The following is a 14,041-nucleotide window of genomic DNA, read 5'->3' as shown; positions in this document are numbered from 1 at the left end:
CAGTTAAATACTATACCTATATAAAAATGGTTGTTTAAATTCATTTATTAAATATCTCTAAGAAATATATATAAATTTATATACCTTTTAGATAGGAAAAATAGTTAAAACCAATATTTAAGTGAAAATTTAAAGAAAGATAATTTTTCTTATCGCATATATTTTAAAGATGTGAACTTCCATGTGTACTTGTAAATGGAGACCAACCATATGCTTAACTTAGCTGACATTTACCAAAGGCAAACACTCAGAGCTCTTAATGACCGTGGATGACAGAACAATTAAGCAGTTAAGTGACTCAGAACTAACCAGAATGCTGTCTCCTGACACAGACACAAATAAAGAGGCGACAACAATTCAAATACCCAACTGTCAGGCAACAGCACAGCTACGGCTCTAACGGGTCTCTCTTCTCGAATCATGAAATTAATCAACTGGATTTTTCTTATTACTACATACAGCATTGGAAACTAAATTTATTGCTAACTACAGCAATAAGTAATCAGTTATCTATGTGATTTGCAAAATTCAGTCTTTGGAGATGAAAACCCTGAAGATAATACTGAAGTTACTAATTAAAATTATATTGGAAGATTAATAGTCAAACTCTTTTGGCTGTTCACTTTACATGAAGTCTCAAGTCAACTTTAAACAAACTAAATGTCACTATATGACTATGCAGGACAGAGGCTCAGTCAGTGATCACAAAGTCAAAACTACACCAAGAACGGAACTACACACAGTTTATAAAAGTGAAACGAACACTGACAATTTCTATGTGTTTTTGGAATCTGAGAAAGAGTAAATTGCTGACACTGTAGTGCCATGTGCTGTCTGCTCATGGAAGGACGTTCATCTTAAAAAAAAAAAAAAAAAAAGAATAGCTAGGTAAAAAGCCATACCACTTAATGTCACATGGCCAGCAGAATCTTAATTTTGTATAAAAAAATTATCCAGAGGCCACAAACCATTATTACTCACATCAATGGCTTGTACAAGTTCAATTTCATGGCTGAGAAAATATGAAGATAAGAGAGAAAGGTGTTGGGTACCTTAAATAAAGGAGGCCCTGGAAACCCGCTTCCCTGTTCTAACCGTGATCGCCAACAGACTGGATCGGCCCTTGCCCACCCTTTGCTCTCTCGTGTGTCCTCGCGTCACCCTGGTCCCAGGATCCACCACAGCATAACAGCAGGCAGCAGTCGCGGCCTCTGAAGCACTGCAAACTGACCGTGGCCCTTCAGGGAGGACAGCACCTTCTTCATTTCTTTTCTAAAGACACCCCTTTAAGAATGATGAGAAAGGCCTGTATTCTCCCCCACCAGGAATCCTGTCATCGCTGCTGGTCTTCAGCAGGCACTAGACTCCTGACTGCTGGTAGGAAAAGCCGCAGGTCTGAGAGCTGTGGGCAAAGAGAGCAGAGCCCTCCTCCGAATCAGTCACGAGTAAACGATGTTTCTCAGCAACAACCAGAGCTTGGAAGGATACAGATATGAGCACCAGTTTGTGGAGAGCGAAGCTTGGGGACCAAATTTTATTTGTTGTAGTAATCATCAGAAGTACAGGAAACCTGGAGGAGCTGTGTCATGACTTTTCCTATTCTTACAGAAACATCACAAGTAATTTAATAACCTGAACATATAACAAATAACTTCAGAATAATGTCACTGCTACAGCAATGTTCAAAACGTGCTAATCACTGAAGAAAGTATTAATTTTAGCAAAATTCATTTAAACCATCACTGAGCAACACATTTTTTCTTGCATGGTGATGCCACATAAAACTGCTGATATGTTGGATATACTTGATACTTACATTTTAATTCAAATGCAATTGTTCAAAACTTAGGGAGTGCACAAAGTTCCCATCCATATGAGCATTCACAGGAAACAAGAAAATGAGTACTAAAATGGTCCTCTGTTTTTTTTTTTTTTTTTTTTTTTGCTGAGGAAGATTGGCCCTGAGCTAACATCTGTGCCAATCTTCTTCCACCTTGTATGTGGAATGCTGCCACAGCATGGTTGAGTGCTGTGTAGGTCTGTGCCTGGGATCCAAACCCACAAACTCTGCGTGGCTGAAGCAGAGTGTGCAAACTCAACCACTGCGCTACTAGGCCAGCCCCTAAAAGGCTCTTTTAATTCAATTCAACAAAATGAAAATCCACTGTGTAGTATTTATTAAAAAGTGAATGAGAAGAATAACGGAAACTAGAACACTGTATGATTTACTTTCCTATTGAGAACAATCACTGCAAAACCATACAGCAAACACTTGGAAGACAACACACTGAGGAGTGACCTGCAGGCTCAGCGAGACTGTACACTGGTAAACCACCACCTTCACTCACTCAACAAACATACACGGAGCATCTTCTGTCTGCAGACCTGTGCTAAACATGGAGTGCAGACAGGAAGAAGACAGCCCTGCACTAAGGAGGCCCAGCACGGCAGAGGAGACTGGCAGACAGATGATGACGGCACCTACACACAAGGGCATCACAAGGAACAGAAAGCCGCTGCTGGGGCAGCAAGGACGAGGGATCCCAACCTGACCTGGAGGAGCGCACGGTGGGCAGGGAAAGCTTCCCAGAAGAGGCCATGCCCAAGAACCAGAAGAGAGCAGGAGAGGGGCAGACAGGGGCTCTCAGACCTGAAGTGGTCTTGGCTGCCTGCTGCCCAGCAGCTGGAGGAGAAGCACACAGGAGGCGAGGGACAGCCATGAGCAAGCGCAGGCATTAGCAACGCCTGAGAAGTTCAGGGTTCAGCCTGAGGGAGAAGGGGTCACCCTGAAGGGTTTTACGTAGGAGACTGACAGATCCAATTTATATTTTAGAAAGATAAGCTTTTCAAAAAGGCAGAGGTGGGCTTAAAACGGGCAAGAATGGGTGCTGGACTAAGAGCAGACACTTGCATGTCCTGGTAAGAAACGATGGGAAATGACCAGGGACAGAAGCCGGGACGGGACAGAAGTCTAGTAAAGCAAGGCTCAGGTCTTCTTTTCCCATGAGATCATTTATATTCGTTAGAGACAAGGGGAGGTGACTCAGAGAGAAAAAGGGTCACTGCATGCACCCCTCCGGGCCGTCTCGGATGAAACGTGGAGGCGGCACCACGGGAAGAAGCAGTGATCAGGGTGGTCTGCAGAGCTCGGCCTCCCTGGTCTAGTCCTCCTCAGATGGGAGAAAGGCCAGGGAGGTGACACCATCATTGCTCAGACCTGTGGCACAGATCTAAGAGAGGCTGGGGACAGCTCACCAGCAAAGGGCTAAGGAACCTGCTGGATGGGTGACATCTGAGTAGTGCATACTGTTACCTGGAGCAGAAAATGAACAGATTTTATTGAAACCCTCTTCTGATATCTGTGCCTTGGAATTCTGACCCTTTCAGTCACTGCTCTATAACAAGACTTAAATAATCTGAAGTCTGGGAATGTAAAAGGAATCTTCTCACATCTTTGTTTAAAAATTACACTAAAACAGGGGAATAGAAAACAGATACAAGAAATATAAATATTATGTACATCTACTAAAGATTCCTAAGAGATTAAAAGGTGTAACAGGGGTTCAGAGAACAAGACAATCCTGTCAGGGTGATGAAGGAAAAAGCTCCTCTCAGAGGAGAACTGGAACAGGCACAGGCCAGCCAGACATGTGACCGGCAGTGAGGACACTGGCAGAGGCACCCATGGGAGCTACAGGGGGTCATCCATGCGGTTACTGAGCAAACGTCTCCTGACCAGGCACTGCGTACCAGGCAGTCAGCTAGATACTGGAGATACAGAACTGAGAAGGCCAGATTTTCTGTTTATTTGTGAATTTGCAAATTTGTGACGAACTCTTGTGGAGCATTTCTCACCTGAACCGAACACGGATAAACAAGGATATCACTCCTAGTCTAAATGTTCACGTTTCTCTACAGGAATCCCTGCTGTAGATGTAACATAATACACAGTACATGCACTCTGTTATCTTTCTAAAACCCAAAAATATAGAAATTCCAAAAGTCATGTGGGCCCAAGAGTTCTGAAAAGATTGTAGAGAAAAGTTCCAGAGGCTGTTGACCAACGATCTTGGTAATGAGAATTTGTTGTTGAAAGTCGTGTCTGCTCACTCAGTCACAGACCATGCTTACCACAGAAGGCCGAGTTCACCACCAACCTGGTGAGAACCAATCCGCTAACTACAACCTCATGGAGTTAGCTTTACTAAGCTCAACCGGGATAAAGGCCAGTGCTGAACCACATGTACAGCATTCTCCCTTGTCAATAATTATTTTACAATTAAAATATGAGTAATTTCCACAGGTTAAATCTAAAATTCCAAGCCTATTCTCCATTGGCTGTGTCATTTCTTCAGGTTGGATGGCTGGTGTGATGATACTGAGATTGAGACCTTGAATGACAAGAGGGAGTCAGCCCTATGACAGTAAGGGACAATTACTGTTTAATCAAAGAAAAAACAGTCTCGAAGAGGCCCTAAGGTGGAAGGATTTGGAAAGTCTAGGCAACAAAAAGGCCCCCTGTGCTGGAGTCAGCTGGAGAGAGGCTGGGGTGCAATGGGCAGGGACAGGGGCACCCGGCAGATTTTACTCTAAGTTTAATGGGAAGACATTGCAAGCATTTTAAGCAAGATACTAATAGGATCTGACGAAAACTTTAAAAGGATATATCTGGAATATGAACTGTGATACTGCTTCGACACAATAAAGCATATGTATAGCGAAGTAATGGAGTTTAAGGGAAAAAGATCAATTACGGCCAACTGGAGGTAGAAGGCCTCATCTGACTATAACTGTGATTTCAGAAAATTAAATAACTGGTCACATAAAAATATTTAATGATTCTGGTTTTTAGTTTAGACTTTTGGAATCACTATATTGTTACTACCTAATGAGAACACTATACAATAAAGATTAAATGGTTTCTTAAGGAAGAAACCATTTTATCACCATCTAACAAAACCATCACACAACAAAAACAAACGGTGATTAAAGTACTTAACCAAAACAATGAAGATTAACTCAAATCTGTTAACAATTCACCAGCATGTCTACATACGTATATATCCAAACAGAACCTGTGTCTAATGTGAACACGACCGTTTCTGGGTAAGACTACTTCTATATAAAAATGCTAATAGGCAGATTGGTTTTATGTATTCCACACTACTTCTTACAAAGAAACACAGTATTTGATTCAGCAAGCAATAGTTACTTTTAAAATATATATTACAAAGTGATTTAAGTGACTTTCACTTGATATTACAAAAATAATACTGGTACTATGTCTGTCATCCTTCTGTGGCTCAATTTTCTTTGCTAAATTACTATAATCATCTTACTCCTACACATACTGCTGCTATCCTTTACCTTCTCAGCATCAATAATTAGGTGTCATATAAAAGTGACTAGATTCCCTAAGTAAATTTCTTTTATGATGGTCACAAGGGCGTTGCATAAAACTGTCACTTTCAGTTAGTCTGCTATATCTACGCAACAAAGGAATGTCAGTGGAAGTAAGTATGCATTACTAAAACGGTCAAATATTATAAGGTGTAATCAATTATTCTCTGGAATTTAAGAATAACTTTAAGCCATTAAGTATTAATAATAAAAGTATACTAAATTCCAAGTTATAAAAAATGAGTTTAAGCTAATAAAAAGCTAAAATCTCATCCTTCAGTAAACATGAGAAAAAACGTGAATAAGAAGAAAAGCATTTTAAGCATATGCTAATCAATAAAAGCACGTCCACATTTACTACTCTAGAAGCATCAGACTTCTTTCCATGAACGTGAGCGACCTGAGACCACTTACCCGTTGGAGGCAGGCAGTCTTTCCAATCAAAATAGCCTGCATAAATGCCAGGTTCTAAGGAACCGACGATGGGGTCTGCTTTCAACTCAATGTAATTTTCAAAGAGTCTTTGGTCTAATTCTTTCAGTGAGGCCATGCTAACCTAAAACACACAATAAAGACTAATTGTGAGCTGTCTATTTGAGGATGAAGGAAAAAGCAAAATAATGTAAATAACAAATACTTCAGTATATTTTAAAAGCACTTACATTTTCCTACAAAAAACCATGATTTTTATTTAATTTATTTTTCAGTAATAAAGAGCCCTCTCAGCATAGCTATTTAACAGGATAAGAATTAATCTCCATGTATGGACTATACGTCGTCTTCACAGAAAGTTCAGCCCACGTGACCTGTGACTTCCCGCTGTCAGCGGGAGCTGAGCAGGGTGAACAGGTGAGCAACAGTCCTGAAAGTCTGTGCTCGGTCTCCTTGGCATCCAAGAGGCCAGGAAGTCACAGAGTGCTGCAGAGAGTCCTAAGTTTGGGAGGGTATGAGAAGTCTGGGGACTCAGGAGTCTCTGCAGCAGCCTGGTATCCACCAACCTCCAACACTAGACCGGAGCGCCTGCAAGCTGACAACGGAAACAAGCACACAGCTAAGGCAGCCTGGCAGCGATAAACAGGGGTAACCGCCAACCTCCAACACAAGACCTGAGCGCCTGCAAGCTGACGACAGAAACAAGCACACAGCTAAGGCAGCCTGGCAGCGAGAAACGGGGATATCCACCCGTCAAGCAGTGAAATTCAGCTGCGTGGGAGACAAGTAACAACTTCAACTTAGAAAAATAATGAAAACCTTAAAGGAGATTAAAGTACAATACAAAATCAGACTTCATGGAGCTAAAACACATGATTTCCAAAGCTAACAACTGAGTAGATCAACTGAAAGAACTACTGGTCACTACTGAGACTGAAATTAAGTGCAATAAGTACTTCAGAGCACAGAGCGAAAATGTAAAGAGATGGAAATTATGAAGGAAGTGACTTAGAAGATAGATCTAGGAGCTCTAACATGCCAAACACGGAAATTCAAGTAGAGAAATATGAATGGTTCAGAAGAGGTAATAATTTAACAAGCAGCAGAAGAACAAATACCTAGGTCTAAATAAAGACTGAGTCTGTGATTTGAATAGGCTCGCTTAGTTCCAGGCTAGACTGATGAGATACTGCACACATCTAGGCAAAAACTGTTAAAGTTCCAAATTTCTAAATAGTAAAAAGAGAGGAGAAAATCTTTTAAGCTGCTGGCTGAGTGCCAACTAAGTTTCTAATCAACTGATTCCATGACCAGCAACTCTACTTGCGGGCATCGAGCCGTGCTAAGAGGGCACACATGTCCATGGTAAGACTCCCACAGCAACTTTGCTCATAAACCCAGCACTGGGAACAACCCAATGTCCACTACCACGAGAATGACTAAACAAAATGTGGTATCCAAACTCAGCAATAAAAGAAGATAAATTACTGACAGAAATGTAAACTGGATAAATCTCAAAAATCATTAAGCTGGAGCAAAAGCCACCAGACACAAAAGACTACAAACTGCATGGTCTCATTTTACATGAGGTTCAAGAACAGGCAAAGCTCATCTCTGCTGACAGAACAGTGCTGAGAGGGTGCCTACTGACTGCGATGGGGCATGAGGGAAATGTTTTATATCTTGATCTGGATGGTGGACTCTGGGATGTATTTACGTGTAAAAAGTCACACATCTGTACACTAAAGATTTGTGTGATTTACTGTATAAATTATCCCTCAATTTTCTAAAAAAACGTTGAAAATAAATGGATGAGGAGATAGATACCAGGCAAGTGAAACAAAAAAAGAAAGGAGTACTATTGTGTGACAAGGCAGGATTAAGGCCTTCAGCACTCGCCTCATAAATTCTGTTGTAAGAATTTAAAAAGATAAGTTGTGAAACTTGTGCAGCACATTTAAAGTACACAAATGCTAGCAGCTATTATTATTATTTCAATGCCCTATTTTCACTAATGTCCTGTTCACACTGGCCGATGAAAACTGCATGTTCAAAGAATACGGCTGTTAAGGAAGCAGAGAAAGAGTGCTTAAGGAGGCTGAAAAAGGCTCACAGAGACGTGACGCCTGAGGGCACGCTATCCTTTTTGGCCAGATGTCTCTAATAAAAACAGGGCACCTTTTCTAAGGAAAAAAAAGCAGGAGGGTGTGTGGGGGGATGCTAATTCAATATTATGTAACCAGAAATAGAAGTATTCACATATTAAATTCCTGCATACTAGAAACGGGGAGCACCTTTTAAAGTACTTCAAACAGTTGGTAAAAACTTACAGAAATACAGAATATATTAGAAGGCAGCATTTCAGATGTAGGGGCAAATAAGACTTGTGATAGTCTACCATGATAGTTCTTCATGTTCTGCTGTCATTGGCCTGACTTATATGACAGCAAGTGCTCATGATGGACAGGTCCTGGAAAACAAACACCTGCTAAGCAGATGACACATTTCCTCGATTTCCACACAGTGTCTTCAACTTACTCAAAATAGTAAAAAAGTAAAATCATTACATTATATCGTTTTATTTTAATATTTCTAATTTACCATTTTAAAAACTTTCCAGTAAAAATGCTTTTTAAAAAGTATGTTTCTGAGAAACAAAAAAATAACAGGAAAAAACCCTATTATTTTCATTTCAAAGATGACAGAAAGAGTACATTAAACTGAGCCATCTCTATAGAAATAAACTCATCAAACTACAATTGGAACATCTATCTAAGTGAATTCACATTACTAGGTTCAGGCAAATTAATATATTTTTTAAATTTTTTATAAATGGATGGCTGGACAGATGGCAAACCGACATTCCTTTATGTTATTGAACCATAACTTGTCAAATGTGGACAAAACAAATGCCAGTAAATAATTAATTTTAAAAAAACCTCTTAATCCCTAGTAGAGATGGCACTATTTAAAAAAAAGAACTGAGGACAAACAGGACATACTGAAGGGTGATACCTTCTACCATAATTCTAACCTGATGACTTACTGCTAATCTTTACTATTCCCCAAACTTCTCTTTTTCTGTGAATTTTTAATAGTCAAGTTAACCACCTCACATCCCATTAACGAGGCTTCACTTGATTGCTCCAACCTCCTTCTCCTTAGTAGGGACAGTCTTTCATTTGATGATAGACTATTTGATTTGTCCACCCACACAGAACGATCTGAGGGGCACCGGAAGGAACTTCACTGCTGCCACCTCCTCACTGATGTGTAAAATTGTACCATTCCAAACTAAGCTTAATCATCTCCTTTCACCTAGCAACAAAAACCAAGAGGAGTTTCTAGAAGCGAAATACAACTGAAATAAAATGTCAACAGACAGCAAATTTCAGCAAGATTAGACACAACTGAAGAAACTGTGAATGAGAAGAGAGAACTAAATAAATTATTCCTAAGCATTACAGAGAATTAAAGATGAGGGGAAAAACGTGAGAGAAAAACATAAGAGACATGGAGAACAGAGTGAGAAAGTCTAACATAATATACCCAATTGGAGATCTTGAAAGAGAGAAAAGAGTGAATAATGGAAGAACAAATTTGAAGAGCTAATAGATAAGAATTTTCCGTAACTGATTAAAAGTATGAGAGTCAGGGAAAAAAGCAAAAAAAAAAAAAATCATACCAAGAGACACATCATAGTGGAACCACAGAATATTAGAGACAAAAGAAAATATCTAAAAGTAGCCAGAGAGGCTTTAATACATCTTTCTCAGTAATCAACAGATTAAAGACCAAGACAAACAAAAGAAATGGAAATAGAAGGTTGAACAACATAATTCACAAACTTGTCTTATAGACATATATGGAGCATGGTATTCAAAACTGAGGGACATAATCTTTTCAAGCAAGGTAGAATATTTCAGAAAACTCACTTCCAACGAAGTTAATTACATGATATTTCATTGACCGCAGAACAATGAGCTTAAAAATCTCTAACAAAGAGAAAACTAACTCCCAATCTGGAAACTAACTGCTCCTCTAACTTGAAAATTTAAAATCACACTTCTATATATCTTGTGTGCCAAAGAAAAACACACAATTAAAATTAGCAAATACAAAAGTGAATCACAACTAATATATCATATATTAACATGTAGAACACAGCTTAAAACATAGAGGGAAATTCATAGCCTTAAATATTCATATTAAAAAGGCAGAAAAGTTTGGAACAAATGAGCTATGTAAATAAAACACTTAAGCTAAGAGCCCAAATTACTGCATGAGAAAACAGGATACAGAGAGAGATCACTAAAGCCAAAAGTTCATTCTTAAAAAGACTCTGGCAAGACTGATCAAGAAAAAAAGAATGAAAATATTAACCACGCAATATTAAGTATAAAAGGGGGTCGCAATCTCAGATGCCGTTGAGATTGAAATAATAACATGAAACTATTATAAACAACTTTATGCCAATAAATTTGCAAATTTAGACAAAATGGACAAGATCCAAGAAAAACACAGATGACCAAAACTAGCAAGAAGAAACAGAAAACATGAATGGTTCTTTAATCATTAAAGAAATTTAACCAGTCATTAAAAATTGTCTCACTAAGGAAATACTGGGCCTAGAAGGTTTTACGACGAAAGAGTTCTTCTAAATATTCAAAGAACCAATCATTCTAATCTTATACAAACTCTTTCAGAGGAAGAAAAAAGGGAGATACTCTCTAATTTATTTTACAAACTAGCATAACCTACATGAATAAATCTCAAAAACAGTATTGAGTAGGAAAGGCAAGTCATAGAAAAACGTATGCCATATAATCCCATTTATGCTATCTAAAAGTCAAAAACAGATAATACTAAACAACGCATTGTTTAGAAACCACAGAATGCAGAAGTGGCTCTGTAGGGAGGAGAGCGATGCAAATGAGCAGTCCTGGTCACAATGCTCCATGTCTTCAGTTTGGTGGTGGGTGCACATGTATTCATTTTATTATTCTTATATTACATCTACATAAGACATATCCTTCCGTAGGGATAAAATATTTAATATAAAAATATTTGAAAAGAACTTACAATCTAGAAAAGAAGTATATCAATATTAAACTAATCATAATGTAATGTGTTAAAATGCTATCCTAGTGGTATGAACAAAGCATCATCGGAAGAAAGAAGAGGATTTGATTCATTTTGCACTTTAAGAGAATGGATGAGGAAAGGCCATTAAGGCTTTCTACAGCATGAGACATCTGTATCTGAGATGGGCTTTGAAGGATGATCAAGATTTTGTCAATCAAGACTGAGGAAAAGGCATTCCAGACAGATAGTACAACACAAGCCAAAGGTACATGTTCTCACAACAGAGCTGGTAAGCTGATGCTGAATGGATGAGTGAGCAGACAGATCATATGAAATGTTCAAGGACAGATGAGTGGCGAGATGACAGTGTACCGGCGTAGGGAGATGATTGCCTTGAGAGAAAAAGGTAAGAGGGGCCAGAACACTGCACCGAATCAACCTAAGGAGTTTAGGTTTTATTCTTCAGGCAATGAGGAGCAGTGATACGTGGAAAGGAAGAAGAACAATGTAATCAGGTCTGTATTTTTGAAAGCCTATCCTGGAAGTCCACGCACAACGAGCTAAGAGAGTGAAAAAATTTAAGAGATTAAGCAAAGCATTTGGGAGGCAGGTTCCTGCAACAGCACAACAGTCAGTGACGAAAAGGGGCTGAGTGTGGACAGGTAGAGCAAATCAGAGAGATGCAGATGGATTCAGAAGATGGTTCAGGGGTTGAACTGAGAAGACAGCATAAACTGTCCTGTGGGATGGAGTCAAGAACAAGTTCCAAGTGCCTAGCTTGCTGACTCAATGACTATTGACTAAGATAGAAAACATACAGAGAAGCTGCTCTGAAGGAGGAAAAAAGATGGTTTTGGTTTGGGCGCTTTGATCTGAAATCCCAGTGGAAACTTCTAGTGAAGATGTCTGGTAGGAAATAGGATTGAAGCCTCGGAATGACATGCAGGTTAAAGAGAAAGATGTTGGGAAACCCGGGCATCGATGATAAACGAATGGCGGGAGCAGATGAGATCCTAAGGAAAGCGTGTACAGCGTGAAGAAGAAACAACGCAAGCCCAGGCCCAGAGGAGAGGAGCAGTCTGCGGGCGGCGGAAGACAGCTATCTGAGTGGTTGGATTTTATCTGCTCAGGTTCAAGGGTTTTGGTTTAGGAACTTCACATCCTATCCAACCGGTGACCCAATGGTTTTACTTACTTATTTCTTAGACCTCCCCAACTTCCCAAAGAGACTTTAGTACCTTTCTCTCATCTCTGAAACAACATCTTCTATGTGAAATCATATCCTTCCTCGCGTTGGGAAAGCTTTTCTGAATTACTTTCTGTATTAGGGAAGCAATACTTTACCTTATAAATTACAAGGTCCTTGAGTCCTTGCTACTGTACTCTCTCTTTATGTCTGTTTCTTTTTTCTTTTCCATTTATACAAGGAACTTGAGGCACTTAAATAGGGTCAAAAATTAAGTTCAGTATTTGTAGGCAGGGACACATCTGACTAAATATAATTCCAACTGATAAGATCTTAAACTCCAAAATAAATTAATTTACAATGAATTTATTATATAAAAATAGCCTCTAAACAAAATTTAGCTAACTTATATGATAAAAAGATGGGGAAAATAAAACAAATATAAAGAGATAAAACAGCAAGGACAAAAAGATATAGTCATTCACATCTATGAATTCAAACGATTCAAACAAAATTTAAGAATTATATACAATTAAGCTAAAAATAATCAAATAGGTAAAATAAGGTACATATGGTTCAAATGACTCAAAAATCTTTAAAATTGATTGCTGTATGTAAAAGATCTTCCCTGGATATATATAAAAAAAAGAAGTTGCTTTCTTCCCACCCCCATGTTGGAATTTCTAAAAGAGATTTAGGGGCTTAAAATAAAAATCTCTCATCAAGAAGCTAATGCCAGACTTGTTGAATGATTACAGTCCCAAGTCTTTCAACAATCTGCAATTAGACAAACTCTAAATTAGATGTTTGCTTTTTAAAGACTGGGACAGGCTAAAAAAAGCAATTTATATATGTACAAAAATTCCTTGGAATTATATAATTACAGCTACCACAATAAAATTATATGCTAATGTATATTAACCACACAGCTCTTGTTTTCCCTTCTCAAAGGTCTCAAAAAATTAATGACTTGTGGCAAAACTCTGTATTTCCTTCACCCTTCAAGTACTTTTAAAAGGAACTCTTCTAGAACATAAACAATCAATGAACATATGAAAAAGTGTTACCCTATCAAATAGAGAAAGGCATGCAAATCAAAACATCAGGAAAGAGTATTTTTACCTATAAATTAAAAAATTATAATCAGCAATGTTGGCCAAAATGTGATGAGACCAGCTTCTGAAAAGCAATCTGGCAATATTTCCCAAGAGTCTTTGGAGCCCTAACTCTACTTCTAGGAACCTACTATGAGGACGTAATAAGAAATGTGATCAAAGATTATTTTCACCTCTCAGTGACAACAGCAACAAAAATAACTTTAAGGTTCTCAGCGAGGAACAAGTTAAAAAGGGAAAAGGTACATTCACATTAACAAATATTATAAAGCCACAAAACTCATATTTATAAAAATATTTAATAAATGGAAAAGTGCTTACAATAGAACAGTCAATAGAAAAAGACACACTCAATATAAATGGAATTCAGAAATATGTTTCATATTTTTTATAACATATACAGATATAGGAATATGGTATATATAGGTATAGGTAACATTATAGATAAAATACTGATTACCATATATACTAAAATATGACAGTGTTTATCTTTGGTACATTACAGGCGATTTTTAAAAATTTTTTTTAGACTTTTCAGTATTTCTCCTTTTTAAAAATATTGATTGAGTCTTTCTTTCATAAGTAAAAAAAAAAAAAAAATGCATGACTAGAAAAAAAATGTCCAAGACTTGAGAAAAAGCGAAATGGAACTGGCAATGCAAATGGAAATGCACACAAATGGCAGGACGCAGAACCCTTAGCAAACCCCCAGACCAGTTCTGGAAGGAGAGCTAAGAGAATGTCCAGTGTCTGGTGACACCAAGTTAGGAGCTCACAGTGAACTATTATCTCCCAGAGCAGGAACAGAGCCATAAAATGGATA

General features: G+C 38.3%; 1 protein-coding gene across 14 annotated transcripts in view; it reads right to left on the bottom strand.

Moving 5' to 3' along the window:
• Positions 1 to 14,041, bottom strand: part of EXOC2 (exocyst complex component 2) — a 203,072-nt gene that overhangs the window by 43,792 nt on the left and 145,239 nt on the right. For all 14 annotated transcript variants that reach the window (XM_044773364.2, XM_070515744.1, XM_070515754.1 and 11 more), the window contains one exon: positions 5,815 to 5,956. In XM_044773364.2, the coding sequence (XP_044629299.1) occupies positions 5,815 to 5,956 (142 nt within the window). The remainder of the gene's footprint in view (positions 1 to 5,814; positions 5,957 to 14,041) is intronic.

This window comes from Equus asinus, chromosome 8 (assembly GCF_041296235.1).
Source record: "Equus asinus isolate D_3611 breed Donkey chromosome 8, EquAss-T2T_v2, whole genome shotgun sequence".
NCBI lineage: Eukaryota > Metazoa > Chordata > Mammalia > Perissodactyla > Equidae > Equus > Equus asinus.
This window is presented reverse-complemented; position numbering and strand designations above follow the sequence as displayed.